This window comes from Microtus ochrogaster, linkage group LG9 (genome assembly GCF_000317375.1).
Source record: "Microtus ochrogaster isolate Prairie Vole_2 linkage group LG9, MicOch1.0, whole genome shotgun sequence".
In the NCBI taxonomy this organism is placed as follows: domain Eukaryota; kingdom Metazoa; phylum Chordata; class Mammalia; order Rodentia; family Cricetidae; genus Microtus; species Microtus ochrogaster.
The window spans coordinates 37768266-37780560 of NC_022034.1; the positions used below are offsets into that span (position 1 = coordinate 37768266).

General features: G+C 44.6%; 1 protein-coding gene across 3 annotated transcripts in view; it reads left to right on the top strand.

The window, feature by feature from the left end:
- Positions 1-5274: 5274 nt before the first annotated feature.
- Tpd52l1 (TPD52 like 1) overlaps positions 5275-12295 on the top strand; it is a 101141-nt gene continuing 94120 nt past the window's right edge. For 2 of the 3 annotated variants that reach the window (XM_005363650.3, XM_026787319.1), the window contains exon 1: positions 5276-5504. In XM_005363650.3, the coding sequence (XP_005363707.1) occupies positions 5486-5504 (19 nt within the window). In that variant the 5' untranslated portion in view covers positions 5276-5485. Of the gene's footprint in view, positions 5505-12295 lie in introns of all 3 variants that reach the window. The other variant, XM_013352399.2, reaches the window with a different exon arrangement.

Genomic DNA, 12295 nt, shown 5'->3' on the forward strand with positions numbered 1-12295 from the left:
GCTTTGGCCTATGGCAGGATAGAATACAGCTAGGCAGGAAATGCAAAGAGCTATGAAGAGAAAGAAGGCAGGATCAGGGTGATGCCAGGTAGCCACCAAAGAAGAAAGATGCCAGAATATTACGAGTAGGTAGGCTACAGCTACATGGTGATACACAGATTAGTAAAAATTAGTAGTTAATTTAAATTATAAGAGCTAGTTAGTAATAAGCCTGAGTTAATGGGCCGAACAGTTTGTAATTAATATAAGTTTTTGTGTGATTACTCGGGAAATTAAAATGCAGCCAGCAGTTACATTGGAATACCATTTAAATGATTTAGGAAACTTTATTGCAAAGTAAATCTCTCTAGTTTCTCTCAGAACATTCTCTCTCTGTCTCTCCCTCTCTCTCTGGTTTTGATTTTTAGGTCCCATTGCCCTTCTCCCTTTGAGATAATAACAGTTCCTCTTTGCCTTATGAGCAGAGTGGGCATTGTAGGGAAGGGAAAGCCCCAAGTGAAACCATAATTTAGCTTGATGATGCTGAGAGCCTGTTTACTCACAAGCAACTCCCTTAGATAGTGGTAAGTCCTAAGCTAACAGCCTTTGTCCTTCTCATCTGGTATTTACTCACCTCTTGTTTTCCTATTTTGGTTGTCCTGGTGAGCCTGAAGCCCACACATCACCCCTGGCCTTTACAGACAACTGTGTGGCTGGTGGACTTCCACTCTCTGTCCTTTCCAGAACTGAAGATTTGCAGAGATAGGAAAAGCAATGAAGGCCCTCTTCAGGAGCCCATGTGACCTCTCTTCTGTTCCTTTTGCCCTACCTAGATGCACCTGCACGTGAGGTCAGGGAGTCTTTGGGAGGCAAAGGTTCAAGCCAGATACCAGTTTCCTTCCCCTTTATGTAGCCTGGCTTAGCTCAGTGAGGAATTCTGTGGCTCCACAAATGTTCTTTCACCAGGCCCCTCATGAAGAAACTCTGGCCAGCTTATGCATGGTGGGCATGACTCTGGCAGGCCCTTCTCCTCTCTCCGGTTCCCTCTGCCTTGCTAAAAAATCATTAAATTGCATTCCTAAAGCAAACCACCCAGGTCTATTCCCTTATTTGGCCACTTCCTCCTCCTGAGGCTTACTACCAAGTGTATTGCAGTCCAGCAATCAAAAGCCCCCTTTGCCTTACCTAATTAACATGCTCATTAAAATTAAACACCTCATCCTAACATGGGGTTCCCCCTTTTACCTTTTTAAACTGCGGTTTATCTATTGCCATGCCTGTCTCCCATCTCTTCGGTCCTTTGCTCCTCAGGGGCAAATACCCTTCCCTCCCTCCCTTGTTCCCATTTCCTTCTTCCTTGTTCTCTACTCCTGTCTTTGTCTCTTTTTCCTCCCTCTGTCCGTCTGCGAGACTTGGGAGTCCTGAGCCGATACTTTTCCTTTCCCTCAGGGTGTCATTGGTTGCCCACTGGTTCTCTCTCCCTCTAACTTCACAGCCCACACGGAGCTCAGGGAGCACATCCCAGCTGTTTTTCTACACTGCTTGAAAGGGCGGAGACTTATAAAAAGCGCTCTGTCCATCACAGAGTTGCTAAAAGCAGGAGTGAAGGGTCGTCAAGAGCAGTCAGGGCCCCGCCTTCTCTGGCACAGGCTGAGGAAGGACGGATGAGTGAGACACAGATTGACTCACAACTGGATTTTCTTTATTCACCTCTGTCTCTTCCAGTTTCTCTGCCCTCTCCAGTTCCTCCACATTTAGGGGCAAATATCTTCGCTTTTTCTGTTCACACTTCTTTCTCTTTATGTCTATTTACCTGAAGGACAGCGTTTAATTTAACCTGGAGAATCAGCATCTCTCATCTTTGCTGTGGACAATATCTAACAGTCATTCTCCATCTTGGGAGACCATCGATATTACCTAGGGAGCTTCCCAACTGTAATTAAATTCAATTCACTGGAATGTGAACCCAGGCACAGAAATGATACAAATCCCCTCATTCGGTCCCCTCAGGATGCTGGGAGTCAGTGCTTCAGAAGCGTGAGTGACATGGGGATGAGAACAAACACATCAATGGATACCACAGAATGCAGAAAGCCAGGCACAGACAGGCTGAGAAACTTACAGAGGCTGCACAGATGGCCATTTTCAGAGTGGGACTCTAATGTCACCCCAGAGCTCTGGCTCTCTATCTATTTATTAGTTAGACGAATGGGTCAGAGCCACTGTATTTTTGCCTGCCCTTTCCAATCTTTCACCTCACTTCTCATCCCCACCCACATCCCATGCATGCTCTCAGCACTGTACGTCATGAGTGGCCTAGAGCTGCTTCAGGCCAGTTCACCTTCCCTTTGGACACTGATGCCATCCGCTTCATCATTGCCTCTTCAGAATGACCCTCTCAGAGTGATCCAGAATTCACTGACTCAGACTCACACCTGAGTGTTGTGCACCATGTGTAAAACAATGAGGAACATGAAGGATGAGGTGACTGCTTGCTTCAGCCTTCAAGAGGCCGATGATCTCCAAGTAATATAATTTAATTTATAGTTGAAAACCTCTCTAGGTAATGTTGATGGTCTCCCAAGATTGAGAAGGACTGTTAGATATTATCCACAGCAAAGATGAAAGGTAGTGATTCTCCAGTTTAAATTAAAATGCTGCCCTTCAGGTAAGTAGACACAGAGAGAAAGAAACGTGGAAAGGAGAGGGAAGGTTTTGAACTGTCAGCCTCTTAAGTGTCTTCTCTCAGCTGAGCCACAGCTTGGTGGTGTTGTGGTTCGAATATAAACTCATCTCCAGAAGTTCAAGCCTTTGAACCCTTTGTCTCCAGCTGGGTAGTACTGATTTGTAAACGGTGGAATCTTCGAGGAGACGACCTTAGACTGGAGGAAGGGAGTGAGGAAGGCAAGCCTTGTGGGCTAAAGCCAAGCCACGTACGATAGATTGGCCCTCGCTCTCCTCCCTGTCCCCCACCCCCTGCATCCGGTATGCTAATATGTAAGGAAACAGCCTCACCCTTCTGGTACAGCCATATGCACACACCCTGTCTCTGCCTTTGCGGAATGTGTCCCCTCACACCTTGTGACAAAATGGAGTTCTTTTCCATTAAGTTGCTTCTCGTCTGGTGTCTGTTCACAGTGACAATAAAGGACACAAATACAGGGGTAACACAACTTACTTGGATAATGTCATACTTCAATACCCAGCTGAGGTCAAAGAATCAGTTTATCCTTCCTTCGCAATAGATCCTGAACCCTTTGAAAGGGATGGGGAGAATCGGATCCTTCATTTGTTGCCTTGGAGTCTGGCCAAATTCCTGGCACAAAGAACAAATGCCAAGTCTTATGATCATAAAAAAAAAATAACAAAATGTTAACGGGGCCGTAGCTCAAGGTTTTAGCAGTCAGAATGATTCAGAGTTCAGATGACGGGAGATGACTTAAGCGGAAAAGTCAGGAACTACTTTTAGCTCACTTTAACAGCTGGGAATCAACTATATATAACCTGATGTTTAATTTCTAGGATTAAGAAGACCAGGACAACTGAATAACAAGTGATTTAGCCACCCAGTTGCCACTTTATATCTGCCTGGTCATTTTCACTAACAGTCCTTAGGATAAATGCCAAAAAAATGATTACATACCTCTGAGATCTTCAACACAAAACTGAGAAAGCAAAACAAAACAAACACTGATATGTTTGTGTACAAGCAAAGATGCCATTGGTATGCTTTTTAAAAATTTTACTCAAATTTTGTATTGATAGTAAACAGCAAGGACTGTAGACACAATCTTAAGTTTTGGACACTAGCTTAGTGTACAGAAGCTCCCTTTCCACACACTAAGATGTTCTCCTGTTTCTTTTCCTTTTTTTGCCATTTTTTTCTTTTTTTTAAATTGATTTTACTGAGCTGTACAGTTTTCTCTGCATACTGTACCCCTCAGTATACTTTTCCCCCCAAGGAAAAGTACATGTTTTCATTTATATTTATTAGCCTGGAAATTTGAGAATAACTTGGGTATGGATAAAATATGGCTTACTGATTGCTTATTCCCTGTCTGTCCTAAACTGTAAATTTGCGTGAGGCCCTTTGACAGGATTCATGGGAGATATAATAAAATAATCACCTTCAATCTCGCCAGATTTCATCAATTTATTAAAGATAGAGAATAACACTCTCATACCAAAGTGCCAACCATTCAAGACCACACCCAAGAAAACGCTAGATTGTGTTTCACAGATGTTTGTTAGATGCTGAGGAAAGGGAAGGATTCCTGGAAGGTCGGCTGATGGAGGGGAGGTGGGAGCTGTAAGCCATACTCTCTGTTGGCTTTCCAATCAGGTTCTCAGACAAGACCCAGAACAGGACTGAAGTTTTAGTCTTCTCTGAAAAGGACTTCCTCACCAACCGAGCAGCACAACATATAAGCTTCTGGATACCAAGAAATATGTCCTGTCAGTGTGTTTTAGGTTTGTGGTTCTACATTCCTTCTCACTCAGATTTGCTTATAACACCGAACTCCATTATCCCAGCTTTTTTTTTTTCCTTTCCCCGAGACAGGGTTTCTCTGTAGCTTGGGTGCCTGTTGTCCTGGAACTCCCTCCGAAAACCAGACTGGCCTCAAACTCACAGAGATCCACCTGTCTCTGCCTCCTGAGTACTGGAATTAAAGAAGTGAACTACCACCGCCCGGCTACCCTGGCACTTCCTTTGTCATTTGGAGTCATAAACAAAAGTCTCAGAGTATTATAGTCCCCCGTATCAGGAAGCCAGATAAGACTGCTCAACATTATGATATCGGCTCTCATTTGGTTGCTTTTCTTTCTTACTTTTGAGTGAGGCTGGATCCATGCCCAGCACTAGCATGTTGTCGGGTGTCCCTAAGTGCAATAGCGTGTGCTGAACTTTACAGCAGAAGTCTACATATTACATAACCTTAATAAACTGCCTTTAGGTCCGAGGTATAGTGGCGTGTGCTCAATGTTAAATGAAACAGTAACATCAAGGTTTCTTTAAATAGGCATATAAAAAAAAGTTATGTAATGGTCAGTTGACAAAAATATGGTACTAGGGCTCCCAGCAACCTAACACTACTTTCTCTACCAGGGTCGATGGTACCCCTACACTCCTTACCTTCCTCTGGCCATAGCGTTTGTCTCCTGTATTGCCCGCCTCTGGGCCAAGTGGGTTGTCAGGGCATTTGTGGAGGTGGAGGGGAAGCCTCCCTCTTTGTGAGCAGAGCGGCCGGCAGGTGGCGCCAGACCTGTCGTTCTTGGCAGCGCTCTGTGGACCAGGTGGACTGGAAGGGGCGGAGGTATCCAGCAGCGGCCAGTGGTGTCTGCCTGCAGTCCCCCACCCCCTCCACGCAGAGCTCCCGACACGCGCGCCTGGAGAGGGCCCAAGAGCGGCGGCAGGGCTAGCTGTTTTCGAGCTCCGGTACCGCTGCCATCTGCTTTACGAGACGTCCGCGTGTCCCCCGCGGCTCACAGCTCCACGTCGGCCACCATGGAGGCGCAGGCACAAGGTGGGTGGTCGCCACGTCGCCCCGAGGTCTGGTCCTGAGCTGCACAGAGAGACGTTTTGCCTGCACTAGCTAACTTTACTCCTGGTCCTATGGGGACATCCTATGTGTACGGAACTCCGCGCCTACGCGCGCCTTCGGGATCACGCTTGCATCCCTAGCCGAATTCGGTATTTGCTGTGGGGTTGGGGACCAGGGAAGAGGTCAGGGACCCGGAAACGGAGTAGCCCTCCTGTAGGGATTGTGTCCCTGTCCGCACAACCCCTTTCCTTCCCACAGTCAGTCGCCCCCACTTCCTTTCCGTAGAGGGTGCCCAAAGGACCTGTTGTGCCGGCTCGGGACGGTTGCGCTTGTCTTCCCCGGGGAGCGGGATCCTCGGGATTCTCGACGTGGGCTCGTGTCCTTCGGTTCACAAGTGCGAGCCGGGCGGGGGTTGGCGGGGGGAGGGAGGCGCGAGATATGTGTGACCTGGACGCGCGGCAAGGTAGTGGCTCTGTGTTCCTACTATGCGAGGGCTAAGGCAGGAGGATTGGCCTTCAAAGGCAAGAGAGCTTTACAACCCCTCCCTCCCCACCCCCACCTCCAGATTGATAACCACGTCCCGGTCCCCCCTCCCCCCCCAAATCAGGGATAGGTCTCTATCTGCTAGCCGCACTGGGCGCCAGTCTTAATTAAGGGCTGTTCGCCCCCCTCCGCGCGCTCTGTCTGTGCTCCGGTGTCCTTCAAGAATATGAGTAAAGGATCAGAGGTAGGCAAGTGTGAAGTGAGGAAGAGTGTACCCAAGGGTACACTTTGGAAGCAACGCTCAGAAGTAATGGCTTGCTTTTACACCGTCAGGACCACCGTTCTTAACACTAAGGAATTCTGTGGTGCTTTTTAAATACATCAAATCCTAGAAGAAAAAAGTAAGGTCATACACTTGGGTTCTAGGGGAAACGCCGTTTGGCAGTACTAGGTCTGGAGTCATTGACCCGGTCGCTGCCAGGACCGCTGTAGGAACAGCATGAACCATACTCCCCCTTGGTTCCATCAGCCAAGGTTCTGCCAGGAAGCTGCAGCTTCCAGTATCCCGCCCCGCTATTATCTTAATAGGAAAGGAGAGTGCAACTAAAGATGGAAGAAATTGTTTAATTACTTAAGAAAGCCTATCCCCGACCCTGGAGGGAAACTGTAAGGTCACCTGTAAGAGTCTTGTAATGGGAAAGTTTGGGCTAAACCCTCCAGAGCATGAACAAGTGCGCATGTGCAGTCAGTGGGGAATGCGAGGTCAGTGGCTGCAGAATTACTCTGGAAGCATCAGAAAGGATTAAGAGGGAGTTTGCCAAACCACTGCTAGACTAAAAAGGTTCTTTCTTGAGGCAGGCCACGTGCTCAGTTGTGAGACAGAGTGGGAGGGGTCTGTGGAGGATGCGAAGCTGCCCAGATACTGAAGATGATCTGGTGTTGAGAGTAAACTGACAACAGAGTTCTTTGAGGAAACTTGCATGTAACAAAAGCTTGCAGATGGGCCTTAGAGAAGCTTCCTACTGACTGCTGGCAAGTGGAGAGTCTTGGATGAAGGTCAAATTAAAAAGCAGGTGTCCCAGTGGATGTTTTTGTGTCTGAGCTGAAGCAGACACGGACAATCCTGGAGCTTTCCAACCTGACTTTCAGATTAGGATGCATTCATCTCTATGTATTTGTGGAAAATTGGCTCCAGGACCCTCCTAAAGAACCCACAATCAGCGTCAGAGAGATGACTCAGTGGTTAAAGCCTGTACTGCTCCTGCAGAGGATGCTTAGGACCAAACTTATTTGGTCCTCCATCTACATATACATGAGGGGCTAACAACTGCTTGTAACTCCAGCTCCAGGGGAATCAGATGCCCTCTTCTGGTGTCTGTGCGAACACACACACACACACACACACACACATACACACACACATACACACACACATGCTTAAAAACATATCAAAACCCGAGGAGGTTCAAATCTGTTGTATGTCTGCATAAGAACTCTTATACATCTCCTATATACTTTCATTTGTCTCCAGATCATTTATAAAACTGATCCAACCAAATGTCATGAAAATAACTATTATATATATATATATACACACACAATTAACTTATATATGTATATATAGTTAACCTATATGTTAATTACTATGGCAAAAGGTCCATATATGTTCAGGTAGTTTTATCAAGTATTATTTATCTGTACTTGATTACATTCAAGATCCCATATCAGTCATTTTGGAATCCCTGGGGCCTAAGCATGAGTGTGCTTGAAAGCTATCTAAGCGATTCTATTATTCAATAAGGTAGGGAAATTAAAATGCATCGTCCCAAATTCTGAAGACATCTGAAACTGTAGACCAAGAACTACCAATGTTACTAGCTTGCTTTATCTATGAGCAATCATTCCAATGCTTTCTTCTTCCAAATACAGTATCGGGAAGAACAAAGCCAGGATTGAGTCCTACCCCATGGAATTTACAGTAGAGAGTGAGATGGTTATTCATCTGGCGCCTGCCTCACAAACCAAAATGTAAAATCACCACATTCTAATCATGGGAAAGTGGACTGTGTAGTACAATGAAAGCATGGGCTTTAGGTCTGGCGCTCAATAGTCAAACTAGCTTAGGCTGTTTCTTTTGTCTCTGTCTCTAGTCCCCACACTTTATACACATTGACTCACACTGTGTGCATAGCCCCTGAGGAGGGAGGTACATTTGTTGTTCCTATTTTGCAGAGGAGATGGGACAGAAGCTACATTCCTTGTTTATGGATAAACAGGCAAGAAGCAGCAATGTTGGTGTTGTGAGTGTCCATTCCAGTCAGACCCTGGGCTTCTAAAAGAAAGGTAGAACCCAAGTCTTAACTTTAGCTGCCCTATGACCCTCTCCCCTCTGCCCTCCTGGCTGAATGGAACTAAATTGAACACTCAATGGGTGTTTGCTCTTTGATTCTAAAATAGACCTGTGGTTTCCAAGGTGCAGGCTTCTACCCGTGGTTTACTTTAGAATTTTCTGGACTGGAGAGGGTTTATCTTTCTTCCCCCTTTCTCTTTCTTTTTCTAAATCTAAAGGAAAGCAAATGTGCACGAGATCAGACCGCATCCAGTGACTAGAGCCCTTTGCTTCACACAGTGTGGTCCATGCAGCTCAGAAATGCATAAGCAGGTCTTTGAAAGTCTCCTTTGGAGCAAAATTCTCCAAACATGTTCATTGGCTTTGTGAAAGAGCAAATTGCTTCCTGCAAAACAAGAAGGCACACTGAGGAGCTGGTAGGTGGGGAGCAGAGGGATCATGAGTGGGCAACTTTCTGAGAAGGGGCTGGTGAGCAGAGGGCAGTGGAAACCCTCAAGAGCACAGCCCTGTTTGCTGCTTTTCACTGGCCCTGGAGAAGTTCACCTTCACAGAGTTACTATACAGTCTCTGACATAGCACGGTCCCATGGCGTTCAGTACTGTATCAAAGTCTGAATTTTGATCTCAGCCTGATTGAGTACAGAATTTATTATGGGTTTGGTATGGACTGTCTCCCTCCAGTCTCGTGTGTTGAAGGCTTGATTTCTCTGTGGTGTTTGCAGTCATTGAGAGGTGGTTCGATCTTGAAGACTGTAGCTTAATCAATGTGTTAATCAGTTGATGGGTTCATAATTTGATGGCAGGACTGGGAGTTAGTGGGAGGTGGGACCCAGATAAGGAAGTGGGTCCCTTAGTAATGGTAGCCTGAAAGTCTAACTCTTCAAGGCCACCTCTCAGGTTCGAGGAAGAAGTCCTCAAAGAAGCGAAACTGAGCTTATCTTCTATCTGAGGGTAAAGACTCACATACACGATCTGAGGGTCACGTTCTTTATCATTCTGTAGCTCTTGTTCCTCCTCCACAGCTTCTAGGTCTCCATTGTTTTAATTCACTGTTCCAATTCTTGCTTGCTTCTTTGTTCATTTGGCTTAAATGCATTTTTTTTCTTACAGGAAGCTTAGGCAATAAGGAAAAAGTTACAAGAATTACATCTCATTGGTCACAGCACATTCTTTGGGTAAATCATGAGCTGAGCCATTTACCATGGCAACACAAGGTTTCAAGATTCCAGGTGTAAGACTGACCAGAGGCTGGTTGCACAGTGCCCGGGTGAGACAAGCTACAGAGAGATCTGTACAGAGAGTCTGGTCTTATCAGCAAGACTTGGCAAGTGAAGAACCAGTCTGATTTTTTTTTTTAGGTTGCTTTGTGTTAGTAACCTTGACTAGACATCTGCAACTCTGATCTTGTGCACATGTGTAACGTTTTTAACTTATGATCCATTTACAGAAACATTCAGTCTAGTTTGAACTTGCTCTGAAGTAAAACTGAGCAATTGTGTTAGTCTGCGTAAAAGGAACAAAATGGGCTTTTAAGTGTCTTCCAGTCCTTGTGGGACAATAGATCTAGTTATGAAGCATATCATAGAATATTTTCTGTACAGCAAAATTATTCAGATCAATGAGAATTCATCTTCCTGACTATCCATAGATAAATGTGCCCATACAAATGAGATGCAATCATGAGACTACACATACATATCATATGAAATTACACCCTACAATGCAGGTATTGAGGAGACACCAAAACTGCTTTAGCAAGTGTGAAATTATGGACATGAGCAACAGTTTCCAGAGTTGGTGCTTTCATAGGCCCTGCCTGGACAAGATTCTCCTCCATCTAAGAACCATTCCTCTGGTGGGTCAACATCAGAACACTAGTTGTCACCTGCTGTGTACATCCACAGCCCTGAGACTCTTCCAGTGGTTGGAACCCTGCTCTGCTTCCTGCTTGTAGTGAGGCAAGCTGCTGTGTTCACCTGTGTTCTAACTGCCCTGACATCCTGCCCCATCAAGGGCCAACAGCAATAGAGCAAACTGACCATGGATGAAAGTTCCTGAATCCATGATCCTAAATAATTTTTTTTCAAGCCACAAGTTGTTTCCTCAAAGTACTTTGTGACAGCAGAGAACGTTAACTGTCCCACAATATTCTGATAACTAGACAGCCATATATAATTTCTAGTCAACCACTTGACAAGGGAAACAGCTGACACTCTGCAAGGAGTAATTTTTACTGAGCTATGATGTTTATTAGTTGAAATGGCTTCAAATTCTTCTCATCATACAGCATTTTCAATTTATGATGTCTGTACTGGGGCCTACCCCCATAGTTAAACTGAGAAACGCCAGGAGTAATGGAATTTGGATAGGATTATAGTATGCTCCTGAAACATGTGGTAGCCATTTAAAACCGAAGTTCCTGATCCCTTTCAACTGTACCTTAATGTTTTATTGCGTCTCTGCTTCTGACTATGGGGAGTCTCTGCCTGCCTCTGACAAAAATGTGTAGTTGGGTTAAGGGCTCACCTGGCTAAATCCAGCTAAATTGCACAACTCAAGAGCCTCAAGTTAACCACATCTAAAATGATAACTTTTTCATATGAATTAATATTCGAAGGTTCCAGAGTTCAGGACCTGGGAGCCATTATTTAGCCTATTGCAATAACTCCTTTTTCTAATCAGACATTTAACTTGGGTTAATTCCTAAAAGTCCATAAATGACTCGAAGTTAGGAAACACTGGATTATTCCACCTGTTTGCAAATCCTATTAACATGACAGTGTCATGTTGACTTATATTACACTTTGCTCGACTCTTGTTCCAGAAAAGACATTACTACACAGTTTATGTGGATATACAAGTAAAATACAAGTCAATATAAATTAGAAATGAATGACAGGATATAAAGGTATGAACAGAAAATGAGGCCAGAAATGGTAACCTGTGAGATGTACTCAATTATGTAGTTTTTACTCCATGGAAAGGGAAATCTTCTTTTATAGCATTTGTTTATTTTATGTGTGTGTGAACATATGTGCCATACATACATGGGGTGTTCAGATGTCAATTTTTGAGTTGGCTCTCTCCTTCCACCATGGGGTTCCCAGGGATTGAACTCAAGTCATCAGACTTGGTGGCAATCACCTTTTTTTAAAGACTAGCCACCTAGCTAGTGCCCCCACAAGAATGAGGGAGGACTTGCTTAGTAAACAAAGTTAAGTCATTTTGTTATGGGTAAGTCATTTTGTTACAAAGTAACAAGTATTATTTTCATGGCAAATAGCAGCAGATTTCTATATGATTAAATCACATTAAGAGAAAATTTACATTTTATTCAAAATTTTTGTTTCATTTCAGTCAATATAATCATAAGTTTAGAACAATGAAATTGAACTGCCAAAATTTTTATAAGAATTAATGCATGTATCTATTTGTTTTTCTAGTGGGGGGGTGCACACATAAGCCACAGTACTCCTGTGGAGGTCGGGAGACAATCTGAGGGAACTGGACCTCCTGCCATGTGTATTCTGGGGACTAAACTCAATTCATCAAGTGTCTTAATTAGGATTTCTGTTGCTTTGATGAAACACCATGACCCAAAAGCAAAGATGGGGAGGAAAGGGTTTATTTGGCTTACACTTCAGTAGTCTTTTTCATCACTGAAGGAAGTCAGGACAGGAACTCAAACAGGGATGGATTTCAGAGGCAGGAGCTGATACAGAGGCCATGGAGAGGTACTACTTACTGACTTGATTTTCCATGGCTTGCTCAACCTACCTTCTTATAGAAACCAGGACTAGCAGCCCAGGGATGGCACTACCATCAATGGGCTGGGCCCTCTCCCGTTGATCACTAAATGAGTAAATGTCTTTTTTTTTTATTTTTTATTTTTGGTTTTTCGAGACAGGGTTTCTCTGTGGCTTTGGAGCCTGTCCTGGAAC